Source organism: Podarcis erhardii, assembly GCF_964252035.2.
Source record: "Podarcis erhardii genome assembly, chromosome: 11".
NCBI classification, from domain to species: domain Eukaryota; kingdom Metazoa; phylum Chordata; class Lepidosauria; order Squamata; family Lacertidae; genus Podarcis; species Podarcis erhardii.
In genome coordinates, this window is record NC_138501.1 from 6,982,340 (window position 1) to 7,008,775 (window position 26,436).

A 26,436-nucleotide genomic window follows, 5' to 3' on the forward strand; every position below is an offset into this window, starting at 1 on the left:
CTTCTGCTAAAAAAATCACAGTTCATGATTGCCCCACTACTTCAACTCTATTTCAAAATGCTGTGTGCACACCTCCTCTATTAAATATTGGAATGAGCCATGGTGTGCTGGAAGCTGCAACATGTTTGTGTGTTGTCCCTGGCAAGATGTGAGTAGCTTACTGGGGAGGTAAGAGGGCCACTTAAAAATAAATCACAGTGAAGTGTTAATCACATCAGTGAATGTGGTATTCCTCAGAAGTAGTTGTCATTACAGCAAATATTACCTTATGAAATTAATCTTCTTAATGTCCTAAAGCCTTCCCTTCAAAACAGCTTATGAGAACGCCCCGTTACAGAATCCTGGCAGTTCTAAATTGATTACACTTGCTCTGAGATTATAATTTTGTGTGTGGTTTAGCCAAATCCCTTTTACTCTCTCTATTTTTGTTGGCTTTTCATTCCACGTTGTAGTGATTGTTTCAGCAAAAAGGAATTTAGGCAAACCTTCTTGGAAACATGAAATAGCTCCTAATAAGCTAGTTTGTTTTTGCACATGTGTCATTACCTACAGTGAAGCAGCAAATAGTACTGTTGCCTCAGGTGTTAAATTAGCAATCAAGTGGAATGCAAATGAAGTAATTGCTGTTTACACCCTTCAAAGCCCTACAGCCTGTATTGATAAACTTTGGAGCAGTTAGAAGTTCCAAAAGTCTCCTTTACGATTGAAGCACATTGGAGAATGTTTCACAGGATGAGCACTCATCCATTTTTATTTTATTTTATTGTGGCCTGTCTTCTTTTCTGGGTAGCTCTCTGATCCATGTGATCTTCCCCCACTTTGAGGTTGTGGGGTGGAAATCACACAAACCAGATCTCCTCAAGATTGGATGCTAATGTGGAAGGCCCAAGTTATGCAGCAGTGTGATTGGGAAGGGACTTGCACTGGTCTTCTGGTATGTTGTTGACAGTGCTATTTTTCTAGAAAAAGAGGTGCTGGAACTCACCATGACTGCTTCCCTGGTTCTCTTATGATCGCAATGGCGCCCACCTGAGAGGTGCCAGAACTGAGTTCCCCCTGAAACAAAGCCTTGGTTATTGTGGTGCCTCGATCTGAACATTTGAGCCAGACACAGTTGTATGTGGTTCTGAATCGTGGCATCCATGTCCGCAACCAAGGTTCATTTTTGTGCTGCTCATATTACATTGCTTTCTATTTTGAATATTTTATTTGTTCACACAATGCATATATAACCATACACTAAATAGTAAATGCCTTTTAAAGGGAAAAAGAAAAGAAATCCATGCATGCAAGTCATGTTGAAATATATTTTTTCTTAAGCGTCAAGCACATTTCCCCCCCTTATGGTCATGTCATGTGTTTTGTTAAATGCATTCCATATTTATTTGATTCTTAAAAAAATATTTATGTTGATTCATTTTGTTAATTTTGTTTGACTGTTATAAGCATGATTTCTCATATGTTTATTTTGTTTCTTTTAGGTTCTGTTTTGTTTCATAAGATCCCACTGGATGGGTAAATGAAATAAGGAAAAAAAGAGAGGGGGCGTGTTGAATCTATGTGCTTCTCACTAGGCAGTGGACATGTTGTTGTGCTGTCAATTGCTACACTCCTTGGACCTCTCTTGTAGAGATGAGTTATGTTTGGAGGACTCTGCACTGTTTTGGCAACTTCATTTCAAAATCAGCCCCAGGCAGCTATAAAGAAAGCACAAAAATAAACTGTTGTATTCCGTAGCAACGATCCTGCTCACAAAGTGGCATTTTAGCAAAGTTCCACAGTATTATTTCAATTTGATTGTTTGCTTGAACTTAGCTGGAAAGAGAATTAATTTTATAGATAATATTTATTAAAGGTGAACTGCAAATACTTTGTGTACTAAAAAAAGTTTAAATGTTTTATGTCCTCATTTTACAGATTCTTATATTCCAGCCTTTGAATTATAACATTCATACCAATGGCGCAATTGCTGACTTAAAACCTGAGCACTTGCATGCTTGCAGGACTTTGATCAAACATTCTAAAACCAATAAAAAGTAGTTCCGCAAAGCTCTCTCAATGTAAGTAGTCTTTAGCATGGGCTGGTGTCTCTGGAGAGAAAATAAGCTGTAAAAATTGCCTCTTAACATGCTGCAGTTAAGGCATTGTTTAGCAGTGTGCCATCTCATGTTCAAAGATCACTCTTTGCTATTCTCAAGAAATCAGTTAGTCAGAAAACATTATATGACTCTCCACCACTGCTACCATTAAATAAAATATACTAAATTGCTGTATGTGCAGTTCAAGTACTTGTATGGTCTTCTAGGTCTTGAACCCAACAGCAGTACTATTGCGATTACTCTCATACAGCATTACCACCCTTAAACACTTAGGTTGCCCCATATATATATATATCCTATTTCTCTTTTTTGAACAAAGGTAGATGCCAGACATATGCCTAGGTGCTGTGGTGGCATCTGAGGCAGAAAGAACCCTTTTCAGACCTCTCTGAAAAGTGGCACATCTCTCACTATATCACAGCCTGCTCTGTTAAATATAAAAAGCATGGTGGGTTCTGGTGCAGTTGCCCAAAAGGTTTCATTCTCAAAGGAAAAGTGTTCTGTGGAGCAAAGGAGCACAGAATAAGTGTCTAACATCTTGTTGCCTATCCCTGCCAGTCCTTTGTCATCTCCAATATAATTCACCTCTGGGAATGAGACTGATTCTTTCTCCTGATTGGTATGAACTTATATTTGGTGTTAATGGACTGAAAACCATTAAACAAAAGGTGGGCAACAAAACAAATGCTCTATTTAGCTTATTCCAGTCTCATCCAAGCTGCAAAGTTTCATGTGTGTAAAAAACATTAATAGATGGATATCTTAAATACCAAACTGAGAATTGCCAAACTTCAAAATAGTCTCAATTTTCCATTCTTTAAAGAAGCTTCCAGATGCACTTCTTGTCCCATAATAGGTTTAGGATCTTTATCAGTATTTCTATAAAACATTCTTGTAGTATTTTGCAGTTCAACTTTAAGGTACACAGGTACGATTTTGGAATAGCTCTACGTGTACTGACAGATTATTTTGGATTCTATGTAATCAAGGCATTTATTTTGATAAAACAGAATTGATTTGTGCACCACCAATTTATATATGCACACAGGCAATATAGGATAATCTGGGTATTTTTGTATTCCACATTAGCCACCCAATGCACTGTTCATGCTATAGTTACTCACAATGTGTTATGGATTACAGCACATGGCTATTTGCTGTTTGTGTTTTGGCAGTAGCCATGCTTAAATAATGAAATAGGGCATACTTTGCTTCCCGATTTCCTTTCCAATATGGGAGCAGATAAAGCTTACTGAAGCCAAATTTTGAAGTTGGAACTTGCAGTATGCTTATTTCATTTGGATTACTAATGACCCTGCCTGTCACTCTGGATATTTTAATCTGTCCAAATAGTGTTGAGTTTACAAAGATCATGGTTAATTATACAATTACTGACCCCTTAAACCACAGTGAAAATCATCCCAAGAAATCTGCCAGGGCCATTAAAATAGCTAAAGGCGTAGCTTTCATTGCTAAAGTGGTGTTAATAGTATCTTGCTAAGCGGTAAAAAGGGTTTGTAGAATGCTGAAAGTCTGTTTTACACATTGATAAAACCTGAACGGGTAGAATAGTGTATTTTTATTGCCAGCAGTTGTGCCTAGCTAACTGTCATGCTGCCTAATTGCAGCATACCTTAAAAATCAGTCCTTGGCTCTTGCTTGGGGGGGGGGGTGTTAAGAACCAGAATCTGAAACTACTATCATGTTCAGAAACTATTCACTTACTTAGGTTGAGCAGCTTCAGGTCTGTAATAAAACTGTATCCTTTCTTGCTGAATTCTATTGGGAGTTCTGCTATTGACATGGTACCTTGTGTAGAGTGTATATATTTGATCAAGCCCTGAATGCCCACTTAATCACAGACACATTAGTGTTCCATAACATAAAATTCACAAGGAATGTCACCATTTAAAAGGGGTAGCTGCCCGCCTTTAAATTTTCTAGAAATTAATTTGTACGCGTTGCTTACATTTTATCATGTTATAATTTGGGTTTCCTCGTGCAATATAGCTAACTACTATCCAACTATATAGCTCAGGCTTTGACTCATTTTCATTCTTTAGTTACTAGAACCATTCTTAGCAAATGACACGGTAAAGCTGACACATTAAGATGAATTGTGACCATTTTCATTTAGCATTTTAAAAAATAAAGAGAAAAAATGAACTTGTGTAATTACGTAAATTGTGTGGATTAAACAGGACTGTTCTGGAAAAGGGGTGGGGGAGAGTCAGAAAATGAATCTTGCCTTCATCAAGTGGAGTGAAAAACACTCCCAAACTAGTTCTTCTTGGGTTCCTGGTTTTAGATAGTAGGCTACTAAGTTGGTTCTACTGGGGAGAGTTAGGATGCACCAGAAGGACCCATCTGCTGGTGTGAAAGAAATTGCCTGACCACTTCTATAAGCATTTCCATGTGGAGTGATGTTAAAGCGGCCTTCACATAAGGGTCACAAAGTCATTCGTGGCCTGGGAGGTGGGGAAGCTCTGCTGCTGTGGGGGCTCCATTGCATCTAAAGAAAGTAGCATGGCAGGGCTGCTACCACCCGCAATGTTTCCACTGGTGGTAACCAACATAGGGCCTAGAATTGAGGCACCACAGAACTGACCACAGGCCCACTGGAACCTAAGCTATTCCCCATCTTCTTGAGCAGGGCCTGGTTTCTTCTCCCCACAATCTTCCCCCCTGACGACCATGCCCGCAATGCAGGGGTCAATCCAGGCAGAATTTGGATTGTTCTGACCTCTAATTAAATTATTGCTTCCATGTGAGTTGGGGGGGGGGGTGTAAGCTTGAAGTCTCCCACAATACCACCCATTTAGATTCCTATCGTAGAAGTGGATTAATGTTCTCCTGAAAGTCCTGCTCTCCTGTGTACCATTAGTTGAAATCCTCCAAGCACTTATCTTAGAAAAGTCACACTGACTTTAGGGTCACTACTCTTAAGTAAGTGGTTTGAAGATTTTGACCAGTGAAGCTACCCAGTCATGGGATGCCAGTCGCCTGGTTCATATGTCTCATCGAACAAGGTACAGTTTAAGATGAATGAAAAAAATTCACTGCACTTCTTCCTCATGGCTTCCCACTACCAGGAAACAAGCCAGAGTCTGGCTTGTCATAATGTCCAAAGCCTAGTTTGTTTCTCTCCAAAGAAACAAGTGGGAACATAATTTTTTATTCTTGGCTTCCTGCACAAGCCCAGGTTTGGACATCGCAAGAGGCAGGGAGGAGCACAGTGAGAAATTTTCAGCTGTGTCTACCAACTGCACATTCACACTAAACCATTGTTGATTTTTAGCTATGGTTTAATGTGTACAATACTCTGCTAGCCCATTCATACAGTACTGTGCCTTACAGAGGAAGAATAGCAGGATTTATTCTCCTAGCCGGAACAAGCTGATGCTGACTTATTCAGCATTTAATTGAAAACAAAATTAAAAAATTCCTTCCAGTAGCACCTTAAAGACCAACTAAGTTAGTTCTAGGTATGAGCTTTCGTGTGCATGCACACTTCTTCAGGTATCTGAAGGTATCTGAAGAAGTGTGCATGCACACAAAAGCTCATACCTAGAACTAACTTAGTTGGTCTTTAAGGTGCTACTGGAAGGAATTTTTTAATTTTGTTTTGACTATGGCAGACCAACACGGCTACCTATCTGTAGCATTTAATTGATTTGAGTTTAAATCAAATCCAAACACCCATAATTCCTGACATATGCATAATCAGGCTGTTTACAATTTAATTAAATCATATCAAAGCTTTAATATAGCTGCTATTAGAGGGCACCATTTCTTTTGGCCCATAGGATTGTATCCAGTGCTGCAGCCCGGCTGTTGCAAGGGACTTCTGTGTGCACAACAGAACTTCCTTTTTCTCTCCTGTCATTCCCCCATGGACCCTCAAAATTAGGTCTAGAGGATTGGAAGACCCTCTGGAGCAGGGTGGGTTTTTTTGGGGGGGGGTTGGAGGAAGGAAACAGAAGTCCTATTGTGGCAGTGGAACCTCACTGGAACAGTACTAGATACAGATTGTAGTTCCATTTGAGTAAGAGGAAAATTCCCATCATTTGCTGTAATCCATAAACAATGTGAAACTTTAGATACTCTGCCTGCAATTCATCTTAAAAGGAATATATATATATATATATATATATATATATATATATATATATATATATATTGTAAATAATTGACAATCACTGATTTTATTTCAAAGCACGATCTTGACAATATGGACAGACTGTACTTGCTGAAATTTCTAAACTTCTTTTAAACAGGCCAATAAAGTTTTATAATTCATTACCATTGTGTCTTGCATTTTTTGTAAATGTATGTAGCATCCACCTAGTCCTTCATCAGTGAAAGTCTAACCAGAAATGGAATCCAGTGATGTATCATTCTTATGTTTTGATTTCTATTTTTTTATTTTGTTTCTCTTAAATTTGTAGATATTTGTGTATGTTTATAGTCTGGTGCTTTTCTAAAATATGTAGCTGGTAAAGTTTTTCTCATAAATTTATTTGAAATTTAGAGTATGGGGTGTGTTCAGACAAGTAAAAATCACTCCATTTCCAAATTGAAAGTAAGAGAAATGTAATATTTTGCTGAGGCAAATATATGTGGTTAATCCAGCATCCCACAATTATTTAGCATTTTGATGATAATTGGGAATCCCTTACTAAACTGAGTCTCCAAAGCATTTTCTGATTTGCATTATGGTAGAATGGGGGGGTGGGATACTTTTTAGGTTTAGAACTGGGGGGGGGGCGGACGAAGGGAATGTGCAGATAGAGAGGGGATAAGAAAAAGGATGAGGTCGCTACATGAATAGGCAGAACGACTGAGGAAGGAGTAAATTGTCATAGTTACTTGCATTCCTGGATCAAGCATCTTAGCAATGTCTCTCTCACTTTTGTTTTAAACACTGCAATGTCAAAATGAACTGATAAGAAACATCTTACAGGTAAGAAACCATGACGGTTGGAACTATGCCAGTTTCTTAAAACAACTTTAATAGAAGGGGAACAAATGTGATTTCCCAGTTAGTAAAGATAAAAAGTAAAGGACCCCTGGACGGTTAAGTCCAGTCAAAGGTGACTATGGGGTTGCGGCGCTCATCTCATTGTAAGGCTGAGGGAGCCAGCATTTGTCCACAGACAGTTTTCTGGGTCATGTGGCCAGCATGACTAAACCGCTTCTGGCACAATGGAACACCGTGACAGAAACCAGAGCACACAGAAACGCTGTTTACTTGGACTGCTGTGGCACTGTGGTCTAAACCACTGAGCCTCCTCGGCTTGCGGATTGGAAGGTCAGCCGTTTGAATCCCCGCAACGGAGTGAGCTCCTGTTGCTCTGTTCCAGCTTCTGCCAACCTAGCAGTTCGAAAGCACACCTGTGCAAGTAGATAAATAGGCACTGCTATGACAGGAAGGCAAACGGTATTTCCATGCACTCTGGTTTCTGTCACGCTGTCCTGTTGCACCAGAAGCGGTTTAGCCTTGTTGGCCACATGACCCGGAAAGCTGTCTGTGGACAAAGGCTGGTTCCCTTGGCCTGAAAGCGAGATGAGCACCTCAACCCCATAGTCGCCTTTGACTGGACTTAACCGTCCAGCGGTCCTTTACCTTTTTTACCTTTTAATACTGTAGATCAGGGGTCACCAGTCTTTGGGGGCTTGTGGGCAGAATCTGGAACCCCACATAAGTGCTGCAACCACTCATACATCACCATGCAGCAGTTAATTCTCCCCCAAAAGTCACCCCTTGCACCGCAGTTAGGCTTGAAAAAAAAGCTGCCTATTGCTACAATAGAAGGCTGCTTTCAAGCCTAATTTCACCAGGGAAAGGGGAAGACCCTGCTGGTGCCAGGAAAATCTTCTGTTGGCATATGGGTGCCCATTGGTGTTTCGTGTCATAGAACGGGCTTCATAGGTAAGTTTGTTTGTTTGTTTGTTTGTTTGTTTGTTTGTTTGTTATGCTATGCTATTCAGTTTCACTTTTTGAGGTTTATTGCCTTTTAGGACCCTTCTCTTAATCAGGATATGTGTGGAACGTGTCCCAGTTCTGACAAAAGAGGTCATTTCAACTGGGGAAATGACAGGGACCAGAGATGTGTACAGGACTCATCAATCTGGTGGTGTTTCCACTTTAATGGTGCCTGAGATAGTGGAAGGCATTCTTCTTCTTCTGCTTGCTCCAGCCCATGGGTGGCTAATCTGTGTGCCTCCAATCTAAGTGGAGGATCCTAGCAGGGAGCAAAGGGTTAACCCCAACACACAACACACAACACTACATTGCAGGTCCTACACTGGCAGTTTGTGCAAAACAACAGCACCTGCACAACTGCATAGCCATAGCACAATGTTGTTTCGCCCTGACATGCCTAAGGAATCGATCAACCCCAATTTTGCCTGAGTGCCCTTGCCAAGACAATGGAACAGCTGGACTCTCTAGAACAGCCTTTCTCAACCTGTGGGTCCCCAGATGTTGTTGAACTTCAACTCCCATCACCCCTAGCTAGCAAGGCCAGAGCTCAGGGATGATGGGAGTTGTAGTCCAACAACATCTGGGGACCCACAGGTTGAGAACCGCTGCTCTAGAACTTCCCACCATATCTGGCAAGTCACCTTATTTAAATATGCCTCAAGGTATTCCTTTAGATGAGGCCTGTACGTTTCATGGGCGTAGACAGTATTTTTCTAAGGCTTTTGTTAGGGGGAGGCAGAACCTCAGATTTGTATTGATTTTGATTGATGGGGGGCAGCTGCCCCCCCCGGCTATGCCCATGGTACGCTTTGTCAGTTTACAGCCCCAACTCCTTGCTTTCATGCTCATTCTTTCATGAGAAGGTCACTAGGAGAACCACACTGAGATAACTGGGTCAGTTTTTCAGATTTTTGCACATAAAATATATATATATTCTCACAGAACTAGAATAGATTCTGCATAGGCACACTGTGTAAACAAGCTGTTTTCTTTTAGCAGGGAAATGGAATGGAAAAACTCTGAAACATTTTTGGTTGATGTGAATGCAAGTGGGTTATTATGGGCAGTCGTATCTGCTTTTTTCTGAAGGGAAGAGAAAACAATCCTATGAGTGTTAAAGCAATTATGCCTCAACATTGCCCTTTCTTGCTATTTGTACAGTCATGTCATGTTTTTCCCATGGTTTTGAATATTCTAGTTCTGCTAACTTGGCAGATGCAGATTTTTACAATCTAAGCTGTTTGCAAAATGTGCAGTCTTTTTTCTTCTTCTGGCAAGACAGAAGTATCCTCAGCATCTTAACAATCAGCGTAATTTGGCCATAGGGGACAACTATTTTTTCTTGAAACAGACATGATAGCTGATGGTGTTGCATGGTACAGTGGTACCTCAGGGTGCGAATGGGATCCATTCCGGAGCCCCGTTCGCATCCCGAACGGAACGCAAGACGCGACGGCGCATCTGCACGTGCGCGGGTCACGTTTCGCCGCTTCTGCGCATGCGCGTGACGTCATATTGAGCATCTGCGCATGCACGAGCAGCGAAACCCGGAAGTAACACGCTCCGTTACTTCCGGGTTGCCGCGGAGCGCAACTCGAACGCGCTTAACCTGACGCACATTCAACTCGAGGTATGACTGTATATTTAATATGCAGATCACTTTTGTGTGTGGAATGTTCTTGTGTGGAATGTGCTGTTATTGGAAACACATTGCTAGACTGTCTCACCATCCAAAAGAAATTAGGCCAATTTAAGAATCACAAGCTTCCATGTCAGGGTTTCTTCACCATGGTTAGGCCCATGTCCATGCTCCTATGTTCATTTATGATAATTCCATAGTGGCAGAATATTCCTGGGCTCACCCTGCAACCTTGGGTATAGCAGCAATGTATTTGATTAATACTTTGAGCAAAATGTTTCTACAATTTTCCAGACTGGCTCTTCCTTGCCCTTCTGGGCAAAACACTCCTTCTAGTAAGAGCACTTTTATATACTCTAATCCAGGCATAGGCAAACTCGGCCCTTCAGATGTTTTGGGACTACAATTCCCATCATCCGTGACCACTGGTCCTGTTAGCTAGGGATGATGGGAGTTGTAGTCCCAAAACATCTGGAGGGCTGTGTTGGCCTATGCCTGCTCTAATCCAGATCCAACGATCCCTTGTGAGAGTACACTGGCTCTGATGCACATATGAGTTCATTTTTCCATAATGTATTCCCAATTTTATTTCAATACACAAAGGGATGGGAATCTGAAACTATAGTCTTCATGTAAGTGAATGGGTATAGGAGCTTTTATTCCATTTGCACATACAGAGTTTTGGATTATGACAACTTCTCATAATGTCCTGACATTCTAGATCACCCACTTCCATTCCTTTTATTTTATTTTTATACATATTATTTTTCAGTGTTCAATTTAACAGTAATCATCATCAATTACATACATACTTGTTTTGACTTCCCTCCTCCCCTTCCTTGGTTTTTTGTAAAAACATTTTCAAAACCGCATCTCCCCCTTAACTCCTTTTATTTGTTACTCTCTATATTTCTTCCAAAGTCACCTTTTAACTGCTCGGTTTTAAATTAATCCTGCTAGCTAGCTAGTGTGTATAATTGTTTACAATTTTTTTTTTTTTAAATCCATGTATCTCCCCCATTCTGTGTTAAACATTCTTTCATTCCTTTTAAATGGCCACATCTTTCTAACTTCTGCTTAATGAAGTCAGTTCCACTTTATATCTTTAAATGCCAGAAGAAATGTTCACAAGTGTCAAGAGTTTGACGGGAACAGAGAGCTGGGTCTCGTACATCCCAGGGTTAGCTACGGAGTTTAGGAGCTTTGGGTCATATGCTGGGCCATCTGCCTTCATCTTTGTCATTACTATTGTTCTAGCTGCTTGTGAGGAAGCAAGCAGTGGCTGCTGTCATTCCTCACCCTCCTCTGGGCCAATGAGGAGGCAGCAGTGAGGAAAAAATAGAGCCAGGATTTTATCGACAGAGCACTTAGGGCCAGGGTATGGGCCTTGGTAGGGGCTCCTCCATGTGCCAGTCACTTCAAGGTATCTCTTGAAGATTTTTGTCTTTGCAGCAGTTTAAATAGCCAATCGCTTTAATTATTGGTTTTAATAGCGTTCACCGCCCTGAGATTTTATGATATGATGGACACACACACACATGTATAGGAGCAAATAGTGTGGAAGGCATTGGCCTGGATTGCAAAAGTAATGGACTGATGACTGAGCAGTGGTTTCTGTTTCTTCTCTAGCCTAAACACGATATTCACGTAATATTTCAAAGAAAATGTAGTTATCCATGATCAGCCATGTGCAAAATACTTTTTCCATTACCTTGTTTTCACAATATATACCATATATTTAAAGCCCCAGAAGAAAATGCAGATTTTTAACCGTCTGTTGCTCTAACCTAACACAAATATAAATACAATATATATAAATCCACAGCCATTCTTTTGTGGATTCCTAGAGCATTTCTCAAATGTACCTGCTCAACAAGCCCTCTTATGTATTTTATTCAAACGAAATACACTTTGCTGTTTGTGTGCATTACTGAAGGCATTTGTTGCTTGTGTTAATGCAACCTGAGTCTGTTTGCAAAAAAAAGTGATTAACAATACTCCTATAATAATAATTCTATTACTGCAACAGCAACTTTCTGTAGAAAAGGTCACTTAGAGGGTTTTTTAATGTCAAAGTGGATGCCAGCTTTTCATTATTTATAAGTGGAGAGATAAAGCTACACATTCACCATGATAATAGAAAGTTTTCCCTGTCCTGACCTCTGAAGAAGGTTCATGCTCCAGTGTTGTTTTTTTAAGTACTACAGAATGCAATATTAAAAGACTTTCTGAATTTGAGACATTTTATAGACTTTGGCTTTTAATACCTAGCTAGGATCTAAAAACCTGAACAGCACAATCCTATAGCTACATACTCCCATTGAGTTCAGTGGGGCTTGCCTATGCAAATGAGTATGAGGCTGAAACCTCAGCTAATTTTATTTCACTCCTAAGCCAAAGGGACTTTTCTGTTTCAGGAACTTCATCCATTTTATTTGTTTGTATCCTATCCCCTCTCCAAAATTCAGTGCAGCCTCCATGACTCTTCTTCCCCCACACCCCATCTAGGAAGTAGTTTATGTTGACAAATATTACGTAATAAGGTTAATGGAACTTTCTGCTGGGTAGACATGCATAGAATTGTGCTTTAACAAATGCTGCAGGTCTCCTCAATTCCTAACCTGCTGAGCTGAAAGGATGGGGAGAGTGCTGTTGCATTCAGTGCTGTTTTGTACTGTCTTCATAAAATTCATTTGGAGGGGTGATCCATCTTTTAAGTTGTGTACTATAAATCTTTTCTTTGGTTTATGTTACAATTTGTCTTTTGGGTTTGTGAGGAGGCAAATACTGTGGGCACGTTGACCAGAAGGCATTTCATTTGTTCCTTAGAACTGTTAGAAAGAACTCAGTCCTGCCGTCCTCACAAATCTGTAACAGCTGCTAAGCCCTGGTGGTTGTGCCAAACAGTCTGGCAAAGCCAGGCTCTAGCAGAATGTTAGGGCTTGAGCAATGTACTTTAGACATAGATGAATTGAGCTAATAGCTCATATTTCTCTGGTACTGTGGGCCAAGTCATGCAAGTCCTTAATACCTACTCTGGCAAAACTCCCACTGATAGTTTTGTCTCAGCATGAACCAAGGAGTTTTCAAGATTTGATCTTGCATTAATTTCTCAGGGGTTAAAAATGAGGAATGGATTTTCATAGATTTTCAATTAAACATTATGTAGACATGAAACTGTCGCTCTTTGTAATATAAGAGGCCAAAGATCCATCATTTCCCTCTTTGCACGGCATTGGACTATAAGGAAGATGTATTACTTTAACTCATTCTTAACAGCAGAACATTAATCTGCAGTTGTATAAATGAACTATTGTCTCTCCAGGACAGAAAACGTCATTTGCTAAAAATCATGCGCTGATTATTTCAAGACTTCATGCTTTACTGGTCTGGAGAGCACTCATGCATAGTGGAGGGGAGGTTGCTTAGCACAGCTTGGCCTGCCTCCTCTATTTGCAGAGAGATCTCTGAAGAGGAACCTCTACACATGAGTAGCTACTGCCCGCCAGGGTCCTCTATGTGCATAACATGTAGAGAGGGCTTCTCTGATCCTCATTCACATGGGACTTGTTATGTATAATGAGGCTACGAGTTAATAATCTAATCTCGTTCACATTTATTTTAGAGGAAGTCCAACTGAACTAAGTGGGAGTTGCTTCTGAGTAAACATGCACAGGATCAGTCTGTTAGGAAAGTCTGGATGGTTCACTGTTACAGATCCACTTAGCTGAATGAGTAGAAGAGCCCTCAATGCTGCAGGGTCATCTTACCATATCCAAACTTTTCACATTGGTGACACACTTTTTAGACAAGCGTCATTTCGTGACGCGGTAGTTCGGTTTTGCTAGCAAACCGGAGGTTAAACTAACCCCTTTCCAGGAGTGTGGATAGCATTCGCACGACACAGCTGCACACTGCAGCCAACACACCAATGTGTTAATAATTTAATAATAATAATAATAATAATAATAATAATAATAATAATAATTTTTTATTTATACCTCAGCCTTCCCAGTTTGAAAATCGGGCTCAGTGAGGCTAACAGCAAATATAAAACATTGATTAAAATGCGACTTAAAAACAGCATAAAACAGCATAGAATACAACATAAAATGCAGCATCAATATCATTAAAATTCTAAAATGCAGGGGTCTTTTTTGGGGGGGGGGACCCTGACAGTAGACATCGAATGATTACTAGTGCTAACTGGCCAAGTTGGGCCTCCCAGGGTCAGCAAGGAGGTGTGTGAATAAGAATTTAAATTTGGGGACCCAGAAAGGGTTTCTTCATAGAAGAGGAAAGGGAAAAGGGAATAGAGGATCAGCCTAATTCTGATTGAATTAGGTGGAATGGTTCTGTCTTACAGGCCCTGCGGAAGGAGATCAAGTCCTGCAGGGCCCTAGTCTCGTGGGACAGCATTCCACCAGGTTGAAGCCATCACTGAAAAAGCCCTGGCCCTGGTGGAGGATAGTCTGGCTTCCTTAGGGCCCAGGACCTTTAAGCTATTATTATGCATGGACCTTAGGGTCCTCTGTGGGACATACCAGGAGACACAGTTTGGAAAGCTCTGAACTAAAGGTGTTGAAGGGTGTGGGGCATAAGACCATAAAGCCCCCCTCTCTAAAATTACCTAGTTGCACCACTGTGCCAATCAATCCATCATTTTATTTGTATGCCATCTTTCCAAAGTTAAAACAATGCTCAAGGCCGCTTGAGAAAAATACATAACTACAAACAAAAGTAGTCATAAACAATAAACAAAACATCAAAGCATATACAACCAAATTGAACAATTTCCACATAAATCATAATTTCCAAAATAAAAATGCAAAAAATTAACAACATCAACAATAATCCCCACCCACCCAACAACCCCCCTAAAGAATGCCTCAGCTAAAGGGTCTGTTCAGCAGCCTCGGCTTCTGTAGCTGGAATCAGTCAGGGTCCCACCGTCCCAGCCCAAGTGGGAAAGGCCTGCAGGGCAGGGAGCAGGTCTTCTAGGACCCACAGCCAAGATGGCCCAACTACCAAACACAAGCAAGAGACACACCCGAGTGCTGTCTGTGTGTCCCTGTACAATTCTTTAAAATTCACTGATTTATACTCTCCACTCTCAAAAGAGGATGTATGTGTTTTAAGGAGGATAAGGAAGAATGATGCAGACAGGCACATTTCACATTTGAAATGCCACTCCTCTAATTTGTGTATTTCCACCTGATTTAGGGACGTGGGTGGTGCTGTGTTCTAAACCACAGAGCCTAAGGCTTGCCGATCAGAAGGTCGGCGGTTCGAATCCCCGCAATGGGGTGAGCTCCTGTTGCTCGGTCCCTGTTCCTGACAACCTAGCAGGCCGAAAGCACACCAGTGCAAGCAGATAAATAGGTACCGCTGCGGTGGGAAGGTAAGCGGCGTTTCCGTGCGCTGCTCTGGTTCACCAGAAGTGGCTTAGTCATGCTGGCCACATGACTCAGAAGCTGTCTGCAGACAAATGCCGGCTCACTCGGCCTATAGGTACTAATTGTCAAATAATTCTGTGTACATTGCGGCAGCCTTTGGCTATGTGCAATAAAACTGACTGAGACTGAGACACTCGGCCTATAGAGTGAGATGAGCGTGCAACCCGAGTCGTCCACGACTGGACCCAATGGTCAGGGGTACCTTTACCTTTACCTATTGACTGGCGCAGTGATTTACCTCAGAGCTGCAATCCAGTGACTTCCCCTGGAGATAAAACTTTACTTCTGAGGGCTTCATGCCCTCCAACTACTAGGCAATGCTATCTAAAAAATATCCTACTGACTTACCACCTAAAAAGTAACTTCCAGCTTTAAAGACTACCATATCATTCTTTGTTTTTGTTCTCTGCCTTCCATTCTTTGTTTTTGTTCTCACCCTTCCTGTTGCAAGGGTGTTGAGAGAAAAGTGAATATGGGAGGCACACAGGAATTTATGGGATAGGGTAGAAAGAACTAGAGAAGACGATAAGTACTTAGGATGTGTTGCTTGCCATTTCCAGAATCAGAAGTAGAACATGTGTAAGCAATAGGATTTTCTCCAGATGGCAGACTGCAACTTCTATCATCCCTGACCAATCGCCCCATTGGCTGGGACCAATGAGGATTACATAAGAGACCTGCTGGATCAGACCAAAGGCCCATTATCCTGTTCTCATAGTGGCCACCCAGGTGCCAGTGGGAAGCCAGTGAACGGGACCTGAGTGCCAGAGCACTCTTGCTACTTGCGATCCCCCCCCAATTGGCGCACACAGGCCTGCTGTCTCCAGCACTGGAATCTACAAAATCTGGAAGGCAGCATGTTGGCTAACTCTGAAGTAGACCCAGCTTCTATAAGACCTACTTAACTCCAAACAATAAGTAAAGCTATAAATATGAAAACAACCACTGCCCAACATATTACTCATTTTGGCAAAGAATGAAGTCTTTTATTGCTTTAATATTTCAGAGACATTGATGCAGCCTTCACAGTCTAGCTTCTTAAGTTGCCCCAGCATTTGTTGGGCAAGAGGTGGGAGCGGTAACAGCAATGGAATTCAGTCAGGCTGGGTCTCTGATATCAGATTTATTGGGTGCAATAGCAACTGGGAGGCATGGACTTTCAGATTTTTTGAGTGGGCAAGTAAAGTACTCTGCTATTATTGCATGACACTACAGATGGCTTCCTGGAGCGAGAGTTCTCTGTGGAAATGTAAGCCAGTGGACATTATGTGGGGGAGTGAGGCACTTGGGTGGGGGCAGAGGATGGTGTGGTGGCTTCTGGCACTTCCATGGTGTGTGCAGCAGGAAAAGTTTCCTCCACCAGAACGTTGACACACCCCAGAAGGGCCAGTCACAATCTATGCATTTTTTGAGGGGGGGGGGAGAAACCTACATAAGAAACATGGATAACTACCATATTTTTATGTCTATAAGATGCCCCCACGTATAAGACATTTTGGGGGACTCAGATTTAAGAAAATGGGGGGAGATGTATCAGTGTATAAGACGCCCCCTAATTTTTGACATTACAGTGGTGCCCCGTAAGACGAATGCCTCGCAAGATAAAAAACTCGCTAGACGAAAGAGTTTTCTGCTTTTGAGGTGCTTCGCAAGACAAATTTCCCTATGGGCTTGCTTCGCAAGACGAAAACGTCTCGCGAGTTTCCCCCCCTTTCCCCCCCTTTTCCTAAGCTGCTAAACCGCTAATGGCCGCTAAGCCGCTAAGCTGCTAATAGCGCTAATCCGCTAATCCGCTAATGGCCATGCTTCGCAAGACGAAAAGACCGCTAGACGAAGAGACTCGCGGAACAAATTATTTTCGTCTTGCGAGGCACCACTGTATTTAGAGGAACCTAGTCTTATACATGGAGAAATACGATGCTTTTCCAAATCTCCAGGCTAGACTCTGTATTGGAAATGATTCACGTACAACTTCATGCACCTCAGAATGTACATCAGATATAAGGAGGAAAGACTGAAAGCTAGAGCAGGAAGTATTTCTCCTATGTTCTCTCTCTCCTAGGCAGATTGCTGTTTCTTATCTGTTTTTAGTTTCCGACTTTAAAAAATTAGAAAAATAATAATCTTAACATGAATTCAGCTGGCAACATCAAGCGGAACTCCATATGTGGTTACTATTAGCAATTAGTGACCTGCATTTCTAGCCATATTTTTTTTAAATGTACTTTTCCAACTTTTGGTTGTAAGCCAAAGCTGGATTTGTGAAAACAACATCAATAATAGGTGTTATCAAAAGGTTCCTTCTGCTTCTGACAAGTAATTAGCTGACCCCATTTGAACCAGATGCAGCAGAATTTCGGCATTTGGGTGGGAAATTACCCTTTGCCTCAAAGTTCACACACTGTGCGTATGGCAGAGTTGATGGAACAGTGAAAGCTACTTCCAATTTGAAGTGAGTGTTTTTAAATTCCCTTCTGAAAATTGTTTTGCATTCTTGAAACCTCACGCATACATTTGGTTGTTCAATTAAGTGTTGGCTCTATAGCATAGCCTTTGACTGTGGTGTAAATTTGGCAGTGCATTAAGGAAATGGGACGCAGCTTTTCATCTAATAGCTAGTCTGTCAGATAAGCAAGCATTAAAACAGTTTGTACGCCAGTTTACTCACATTTATCAAGGGAGCTGACAAACAAGGTATTTAAAGAGGTGTAAATTTAGCTGTCTCCTGACACACAGAGATTTGCCATCTGTTAATTACATAACAAATAGAGGACAAAAGGGGGGGGAGGGAAGTAGGCATTGCGAAATCAGAACACTTGCACTAAGCTCATTCATTGCCACAGTTTTGTCTGGAGTATTTTATTATCTTCTTTTAGGATATTAAAATATGATGCTTTTTGTTTCATTGTTTTCCATTGTGGCTGTTTGTGTGGCATTAATGTAGGTCAGGTGAAGGTTTTCAGAGCACCATCTAATATTGGTTTGTGGGATCAGTTTCACTTGTTGTGGCCTGAGGATATGGACAGGATACTGGCAGGGGTCTGGATTATCACAAGTTACATTCAACTAAGTTAGTTCCAGCCATGTCATTGGTTGAACTCTGGGTCTAAGTGAATCATGTCCATTACAGTGGTGCCTCACAAGATGAAAAGAATCCGTTCCGCGATTCTCTTCATCTAGCGGTTTTTTCGTCTTGCGAAGCAAGCCCATTGATGGCTTAGCAGATTAGCGCTATTAGCGGCTTAACGGCTTTTAGCGGCTTTTAGCGGCTTTTAGCAGCTTATCAGCTTAGCAGATAAGCGGCTTAGCGGCTTAGAAAAAGGGGAGGAAAGGGGGGAAAAGTCGGAAAAACTCGCAAGACATTTCGTCTTGCGAAGCAAGCCCATAGGGAAATTCGTTTTGCGAATCGCCTCCAAAACGGAAAACCCTTTCGTCTAGCGGGTTTTTCGTCTTTGAATATAAAATATAACTAACACTGGATACTGCCTCATGTGCTGTGTGTTCTGTTGACCCTTGCCTATCATGGCTAATAAATATTAGCCAGGAAGGTTTGACCATATGAAGTGGTTGAGATGGGGGTGGGTTGATACTTCTCTTCCAAAAAAATGGTGCAGCAGTGATGCCTTTCTCAAGAGTCCCTCCCTGGACTCTGAAATTCTAGATAGCTATGATCCACTTCCAAATGTCCAGGGCAAGAGGATTGAGAGATGGCAGCTGAACAGTTTCAGGCTTGCTTGGATGAAGCTACCCATTTCACTCTGGCATCATGGATGGCACTGAAATTACCTTGGTCACCCTGACTGATAACCTTTACCAGGTAAGCGACAAGAGGGAGTGCAACTCTGTTGGTTCTTGATCCCGTTGTGCTTTTGATATCCTTTAATAAAATGTATACATCATTTGATTGTAAAAACAAACAAACCTCAAGGCAGTTTACAAAAGATAAGACAGTAAAATCAAGAAAAAATCACAACCCTGCGGGTGTAGGGCGGTATATAAATTTAATAAAGAATAATTAAAGAATAATGATAACTCTACTTTAAAACAGATCAAGATTACCTCAACTTTCTTTTTTCCTGATTTTGAGATTATTATAGTCAATTAAAGTAAATAAGAAGAAAAAGGAAAGAACAGAAAACAAGTTAAAAACAGATCAAGATTACCTCAGCTTTCTTAGCATCTGGGTGGGCTTGTCTAAACCAGAATGTTATTAGCAAGTGCTTAAAAGAGTACAGTGAATTGGTCCAAGTTGTTAAGGGCTTTATATGCTAATAGTAACTTGGCCCAGCAGCAAATCGGCAACATTTCAGATCTCTTGAGCACGGGGCCTCACCTGTCAGCAATTGTGCTCCAGCATTCTGCACTAACTATAGTTTCTGGTTCAAGTGTGAGGAAAGCCCCACACAAAGTGCATTGCAGTAATACAGTCTTGAAGCAAGCAACACATGGACTGCTGTGGTAAGGCTTTCCTGGGCCAGGAATGGCCTTCCCTGTCAAATGAGCTGCAGTTGGTAAGAGACACTTCTAGCCACTGAAGTCCCCTGAGCCTCCAGATACCATTAACTATTGTATCCTCCTGTACTGACACCATATTACAGGACCTCCTCTTGTAGCTGCAGAACTGATCCTGGACAGTAGCATTGGGCGTCTTCTGCTCAGTTCCTTGGCATTTGTGCAGGACACATGCTTTTTAACATCTATATGAAGATGGTCAGAACTATCATCCAGGGGTTTGGGGAGTCATCAATATGCAGATGGCACCCAACTCTGTCTCTCCTTTCAGGAGGCCTGGAATCAGTAATAACTGGAATTGGATGAGGGTCAAGAGGCTGGGAATGAATCCTGGCGAGATGGAGGCATTGTTGATGGGTGGTTTCCAGGTCCTGGAGTTAGGTAGATGGCCTGTTCTCAGTGGTGCAGCACTCCCCTGAGAGCTTGGGGGCTCTTCTAGAGCAGGCATAGGCAAACTCAGCCCTTCAGATGTTGTGGGACTACAACTCCCATCATACCTAGTTTACAGAACCAGTGGTCAGGGATGATGGGAACTGTAGTCTTAAAATATCTGGAGGGCCGAGTTTGCCTATGCCTGTTCTATTGTATGCCCTAGTCCTTTAAGAGCTAATCCCATTCTGGAAGAGCCAGGTGGGGCCAGGGAGTTGCTCTGCAGAGGAGCCCTTCAGCTTTTAATATGATGGAAAGTAACAAGTAAAAGGAACTCAACATTTCGTGCAAGGTACCCATAGAAACAAGCAATTGCAAAGAAAACAAAATGCTACTCCAGTTGTCTTCGCTGAAGCAGAAAGGAGACATATTTGGCCATAAGTAGAATCAAATTTCAGTTCCAAGTCATCTGCTGAAGTGACTATCATGAAATTTACAAGTTTGTTTGTAACAGAGTAGCATAGAGGAAGTCAGAAGATGAGGAACACCATCAAGCAGAGGCTGGAGACTTCTTTCCTGTTATTTGATGGGTTTCCTGGTTCACAACAGCAGGTGATACGTTAACACTTGTTTGCAAGCTTGTTTGCATTTCTAACTAAGTGCTAAAGGTTGCGTTTTAGCTGGATGAAGAACTTTTGTTGAAGCCTGAAGTATTTTCTAAGCTGGGGTCCAAAGTAAGAGGAGGAGTTCAGTGGCGTTTACTCTCGCTACACTACGCTCCAGCTTCAAGATTTCCCACTACACCCCTGGTGTAGTGGCAAGCAGCCATAGTAACTGTGGTGCAAGTCATTGCTTTTCAGGTAAAGTGAAGTTAAGGGAGTAGGAACCACCGTGTCATATATAACTGAATTCAAGATGGTCAGTGGATTGAATTAACTTTCTGATTTATGAATTCTGATTTATGAAAAGCCTCTAGAGTACTTTGCATTGGACGGTGATTTTACAATACAACATGAGCAAAAGGGGGAACTAGTAAAGGGATGTGTGGTCATGGCCTGGGAAGGAGGGATGACCAGTGAGAGGGTGACCTCAGTGGTTGCATTTGTCCTGAGGGCCTGAGGCTCCCCATTCCCAGAGTACACGGTGCTGAGCGAGATATAATAACAACAACAACAACAACAACAACAACTTATTATTTAAACTTTGGCCATCTGGCTGAGTTTCCCCAGCCACTCTGGGCAGCTCCCAATCAAGTGTTAAAAACAGTACAGTGTTACATATTAAAAACTTCCCTGAACAGGGCTGCCTTAAGATGTCTTCTGAATGTCAGGTAGTTGTTTATCTCTCTGACATCTGATGGGAGGGCGTTCCACAAGGCAGGTGCCACCACCGAGAAGGCCCTCTGCCTGGTTCCCTGTAGCCTCACTTCTCGCAATGAGGGAACCGCCAGAAGGCCCTCAGTGCTGGACCTCAGCGTCCGGGCAGAACAATGGGGGTGGAGACGCTCCTTCAGGTATACAGGACCGAGGCCGTTTAGGGCTTTAAAGGTCAGCACCAACACTTTGAATTGTGCTCAGAAACCGAGATAGCCAGACTCGGTATAAGGCAGCTCAAATTAGCGCTGTCGCCTCCCTCACCATGCAAGGCATTCTGGGAGAAGGTGCATTTGAGCTGCTGATGAGCTGCTTTTCTCCATCCATTCCATTGCATCCACATTCCATGGCTTACATAGTCACCAGTATCTTACAAGGAGACCTGCTTAGGACATGAGTCGTCATCTATACATTTGCTGTGTTTTATTATTCATTTATTTGTTGCTTTTATATGCTCCTCATATATAGCTAAGTTTAATGTGCTGTATGAGTGGGCACTTTATTTATTGAAAAGTACAAAATGCCATCCAAATGGAAAAGAATGAGAGTTTTAATTGGAGCAAAACAGCAGGAGAAACCGTCTTCGGAACCTTCTAAAAGTCAGCACTGTCTATACGTAATTGCCACGGTTTGCTGTGGATCAGCTTCCAAAGTGGTAACAGGATCAGAGCCAAAGTGATGGGCAAAAGGTCAACTTCCAGAAGCGGCAGCTGTTGAGGTCGGAGGCAAGCAGCCTGGTCAATGCTAGGCAAACAGGCCCCACAACTCAACCTTTGGTAGGTCTGCTGCCTTGGAGGTGCAGAAGTTAAGGGACTAGGCCTCTGGGTGTCCTGGTCTAAAGCTATTTCCCCCATCCTCTGCGCAAAACCTTACAGTATGCTTGGTTCTAAGCAAGATAGTGAAGGCAGAGCAATGATAGAGGGAGGGGAAAACTATGTCGAGTTACAGGGGCATCTTTGTTTCTAACTTTAGGTCCTTCTTCAGTTATCAGCAATGACGACGATTCAGCGAGTCCTCTTCATCACATCTCTAATGGAAGTAACACTCCATCTTCTTCTGAGGGCGGACCAGATGCAGTAATTATTGGAATGACAAAGATTCCCGTAATTGAAAACCCTCAGTATTTTGGGATCACAAATAGTCAACTCAAGCCCGACACGTGTAAGTACAGGTGTTTGTTTATATGTCTTTCAGTCGCTAGTTTTTCCTCTCCTGAACTGTGTATGAGAACCAAAGAGCAAATTAACAATGCAGTCCTAAACTTTTTCATTTTGATTATGGTGTATAATCTAATTTCGTTTAGATTCTGTGTTCAGTTGGGCTTTCTCTCATGGTGCAAGTAGGACTGCAGCCTAAATGAGCTTTCGAGGTGGGAGAAATGGGAACAGGTGGATTTCCACAAGCATTTGAATCCGCCAGGCTCTGAAGATCAAAATCTGGTACAATTTTAAATACATGTCAAGGAGGCATAAGCTAAACCTGCAAAATGCCAAAGGTCAAGTTGTAATGCAAATGTTTTGTTTCGTTTTCAGGTAAGTTTAGAGATGTTTGGATTAAATTAATGGTTTCTCCTGTATGTTTTTATTATTTTATTTATTACATGTATATACCACCTTCACCTTCCAAGGAATCTAAGGTGGTATACCTGATTCTCTTCCTTCCCAGTTCATCCCCACAAGAACCCTACGAGGTAGATTAGGCTAAGAGATGGTGACATAGTGAGCTTCATGGCTGAGTGGGGATTTGAACCCTGGTCTCCCAGTCCATAGTGCAACACTCTAACCATTGTGCCACAGTGGCCAAGGCAAATACACTAATACCCTTTCTGTTGATTATTGGAGCAATATATAATAAGCAGAATGAGGCTGTAGATTGTATCACAACAACAACAACTTATTATTTATACCCCGCCCATCTGGCTGGGTTTCCCCAGCCACTCTGGGCAGCTTCCAACAAAATATCAAAATACAATGGTCTATTAAACACATGGGATGTGGGTGGCGCTGTGGGTAAAACCTCAGCGCCTAGGACTTGCCGATCGTATGGTCGGCGGTTCGAATCCCTGCAGCCGGTGAGCTCCCGTCGTTCGGTCCCAGCTCCTGCCCACCTAGCAGTTCGAAAGCACCCTTAAGTGCAAGTAGATAAATAGGTACCGCTGTATAGCAGGAACGTAAACGGCGTTTCCGTGTGCTGTGCTGGTGCAGGCTCGCCAGAGCAGCTTCGTCAGCTGGCCACATGACCCGGAAGTTTCTCCGGACAGCGCTGGCCCCCGGCCTCTTAAGCGAGATGGGCGCGCAACCCCAGAGTTGGACACGACTGGCCCATACGGGCAGGGGTATCTTTACCTTTTTTATTAAACATTAAAAGCTTCCCTAAACAGGACTGCCTTCAGATGTCTCTTAAAAGTCTGGTAGTTGTTTTTCTCTTTGACATCTGGTGGGAGGGTGTTCCACAGGGCGGGTGCCACTACCGAGAAGGCCCTCTGTCTGGTTCCCTGTAACTTGGCTTCTCGCATTGAGGGAACCACCAGAAGGCCCTCGGCACTGGACCTCAGTGTCTGGGCAGAACGATGGGGGTAGAGACGCTCCTTCTACATAACAGTAGATTACTGTTATGAGAATCATTTTAATTCTATTATTAGTTGCTCCCCCCTATTATCAGTGCTCCCAGCAGTGGCAACAAACTCAGGATGCCAGCCTATTCTCTTAAAAAAAACACTTTTAAAATTTAAAATAGCTAGCAGGCTGTGTTGGTAAGGAAGAGCTCAAAGTTGACCTCTTGGCTTCTGTGGTAATCTTAGCCTGTCAAGAGCAGGCTTGTTCTATACAGTGGAACCTTGGTTCTCGAACGGCTTAGTTGATGAAAAAATTGGCTTGCGAATGCTGAAAACCCAGAAGTTAGTGTTCCAGTTTTCAAATGTTTTTTCGTTTTGAGTGCAGGAAGCTCCTGCAGCCAAGTGGAAACCGCGCCTTGGTTTTTGAATGTTTCGGAAGTTGAATGGACTTCCGAAATGGATTACGTTCAAGAACCAAGGTACCACTCTACATCCCAACCCTCTAGCTTCAAAAATTTGAATGAATGATTGTTGAACCAGCAGAGAATTTGAGATTTGGTCCCAGTACTTGAAACCTTAAACATTACATGATTCAGAATAGCTGTTCTCATTTTCAAGTCTGCAGAGCGCTCCTACCCCCATTCATTTTATACCTGGAGTGTTTTAACTCATCTCTCTTTTAAATATCGCTGTAAATCTCCATCTCATGTATGGTGGATTTTTCATTTCCAGTCTGCACACATTGCTGGGCTCTGTCCATTTGGGTTTATCCTTCAGATTAAACCATCTCCTTGAGATTTTTATATGGGCTGGTGAACAAGATCAAGAATGTCTACCTGGTTTCCCTGCATTACCTGCTTGTAGATGGATAAGAGTAGCAATTGAAGTCACAGACTCACAAGGAGGCTCTGAATATGAAAAGGCAATTTTTGATATGAGGTCATTGTGTGCAAAAACTTTGCTGTGTGAGGGGCAGCATTTCACCTTGGAATGACCTATAATTTCCAATTCTAACTGTTAGAATGGCATTGCAGTGAAGTAATCTGCAGGAGTTAGGATGAGTGGCAGTGTTTTAATTTTTTAAAGATTACACTCTCACTCTTGAAGACCCCATAAGATTGAAAGCAGCTCATACAGCTATTTGGAGGGCCCTGTGTTTGTTTTACAAATTCTGGCGAGAGATACAATATCCCCTTATCGTCCTTTTGCCCTTTCGTTGATACTGTTACTGCTGACTGATGCCTTGGCTGCTAATATTTCAAAATTGAAATGGGGCGTGGGGAAGAAAGTGGTGGAAATGTTTCACAAATAGACTCACCAGGGAATGGCCATTAATATTACACAAAAACAGTGATAAAATATACCTGAAGGTAATTTAACTGAGCCCACCACACTGAAGTAAGGTCTCTTAATATGGTAAATATAAATGGCTCAAGCAATAGAACTGCGTAAATATAAATGGCTCAAGCAATAGAACTGTGTATTGTGGAAGAAGAACCTTTGTCCAGGGAAAGGTTACCAGCAGCTAACATGAACTAAAGGAACTAAGGTTGCATACACACAATAACTATAAAGCATGTTCAAAGCACATTTCTCCCCTCAAAGAACTCTGGGCACTGTAGTTTACTCCTCACAGAGTTATAATTCCCAGCAACCCTTAACAAACTACAGTGCCCAGAATTCTTTGGGGGAAAGAATGCACTTCATTTTCCTGTCACCTAAACCAAAGCAAGCCAAAAATTGGGAATTGGGGGGGGGATTAAAAGGGCAAATTATATCATTAAGTGAGAAGAATTGCAAAGGGATTCTGATCCTCAAAGACTACACCATGGGTAGGCAAACTAAGGGCTGGATCCGGCTCAATTGCTTTCTAAATCCGGCCTGCAAACGGTCCAGGAATCAGTGCGTTTTTACATGAGTAGAATGTGTCCTTTTATTTAAAATGCATCTCTGGGTTATTTGTGGGGCACAGGAATTTGTTCATCCCCCCCCCAAAAAAATATAGTCTGGCCCCCCACAAGGTCTGAGGGATAGTGGACTGGCCCCCTGCTGAAAAAGTTTGCTGACCCCTGGACTACACGGCCATTAGAAATTGTTGTGCTGGGTTGGCCAAAGGACTCTCTCATTGAGCATCCAGTTTTCAGCCAGATTGGCCTCCCAACTATTTGTGTGATATATTGCCTGTACAAGTTTTGAGCCCAACACAATTAATTTAACTGATCCCGCTGCATAATTCCTTTGTCCAACAGGCAGCGAATATCACCAAACACCTGCTATTTCTCTGCAAACTCCTTGTTGCTTTAGTTTGCTTCCAAATGGAGTGAACTCTCCCACTCTTTGAAGCCTGTTCTGACAATTTGCCTTTCTTGATCTGTGCTCAAGAGAAAGGTGAAATATAACTTCTTACTGTCATTACTGTTGGGACAAACCAAGCAGTATAGCTCAATA

At 42.1% G+C, this 26,436-nt stretch overlaps 1 protein-coding gene across 1 annotated transcript in view; it reads left to right on the forward strand.

Moving 5' to 3' along the window:
- Positions 1–26,436, forward strand: part of NTRK2 (neurotrophic receptor tyrosine kinase 2) — a 178,013-nt gene that overhangs the window by 100,116 nt on the left and 51,461 nt on the right. Inside the window, exon 14 of the mRNA XM_081880995.1 lies at positions 22,407–22,595. Within this exon, the coding sequence (XP_081737121.1) occupies positions 22,407–22,595 (189 nt within the window). The remainder of the gene's footprint in view (positions 1–22,406; positions 22,596–26,436) is intronic.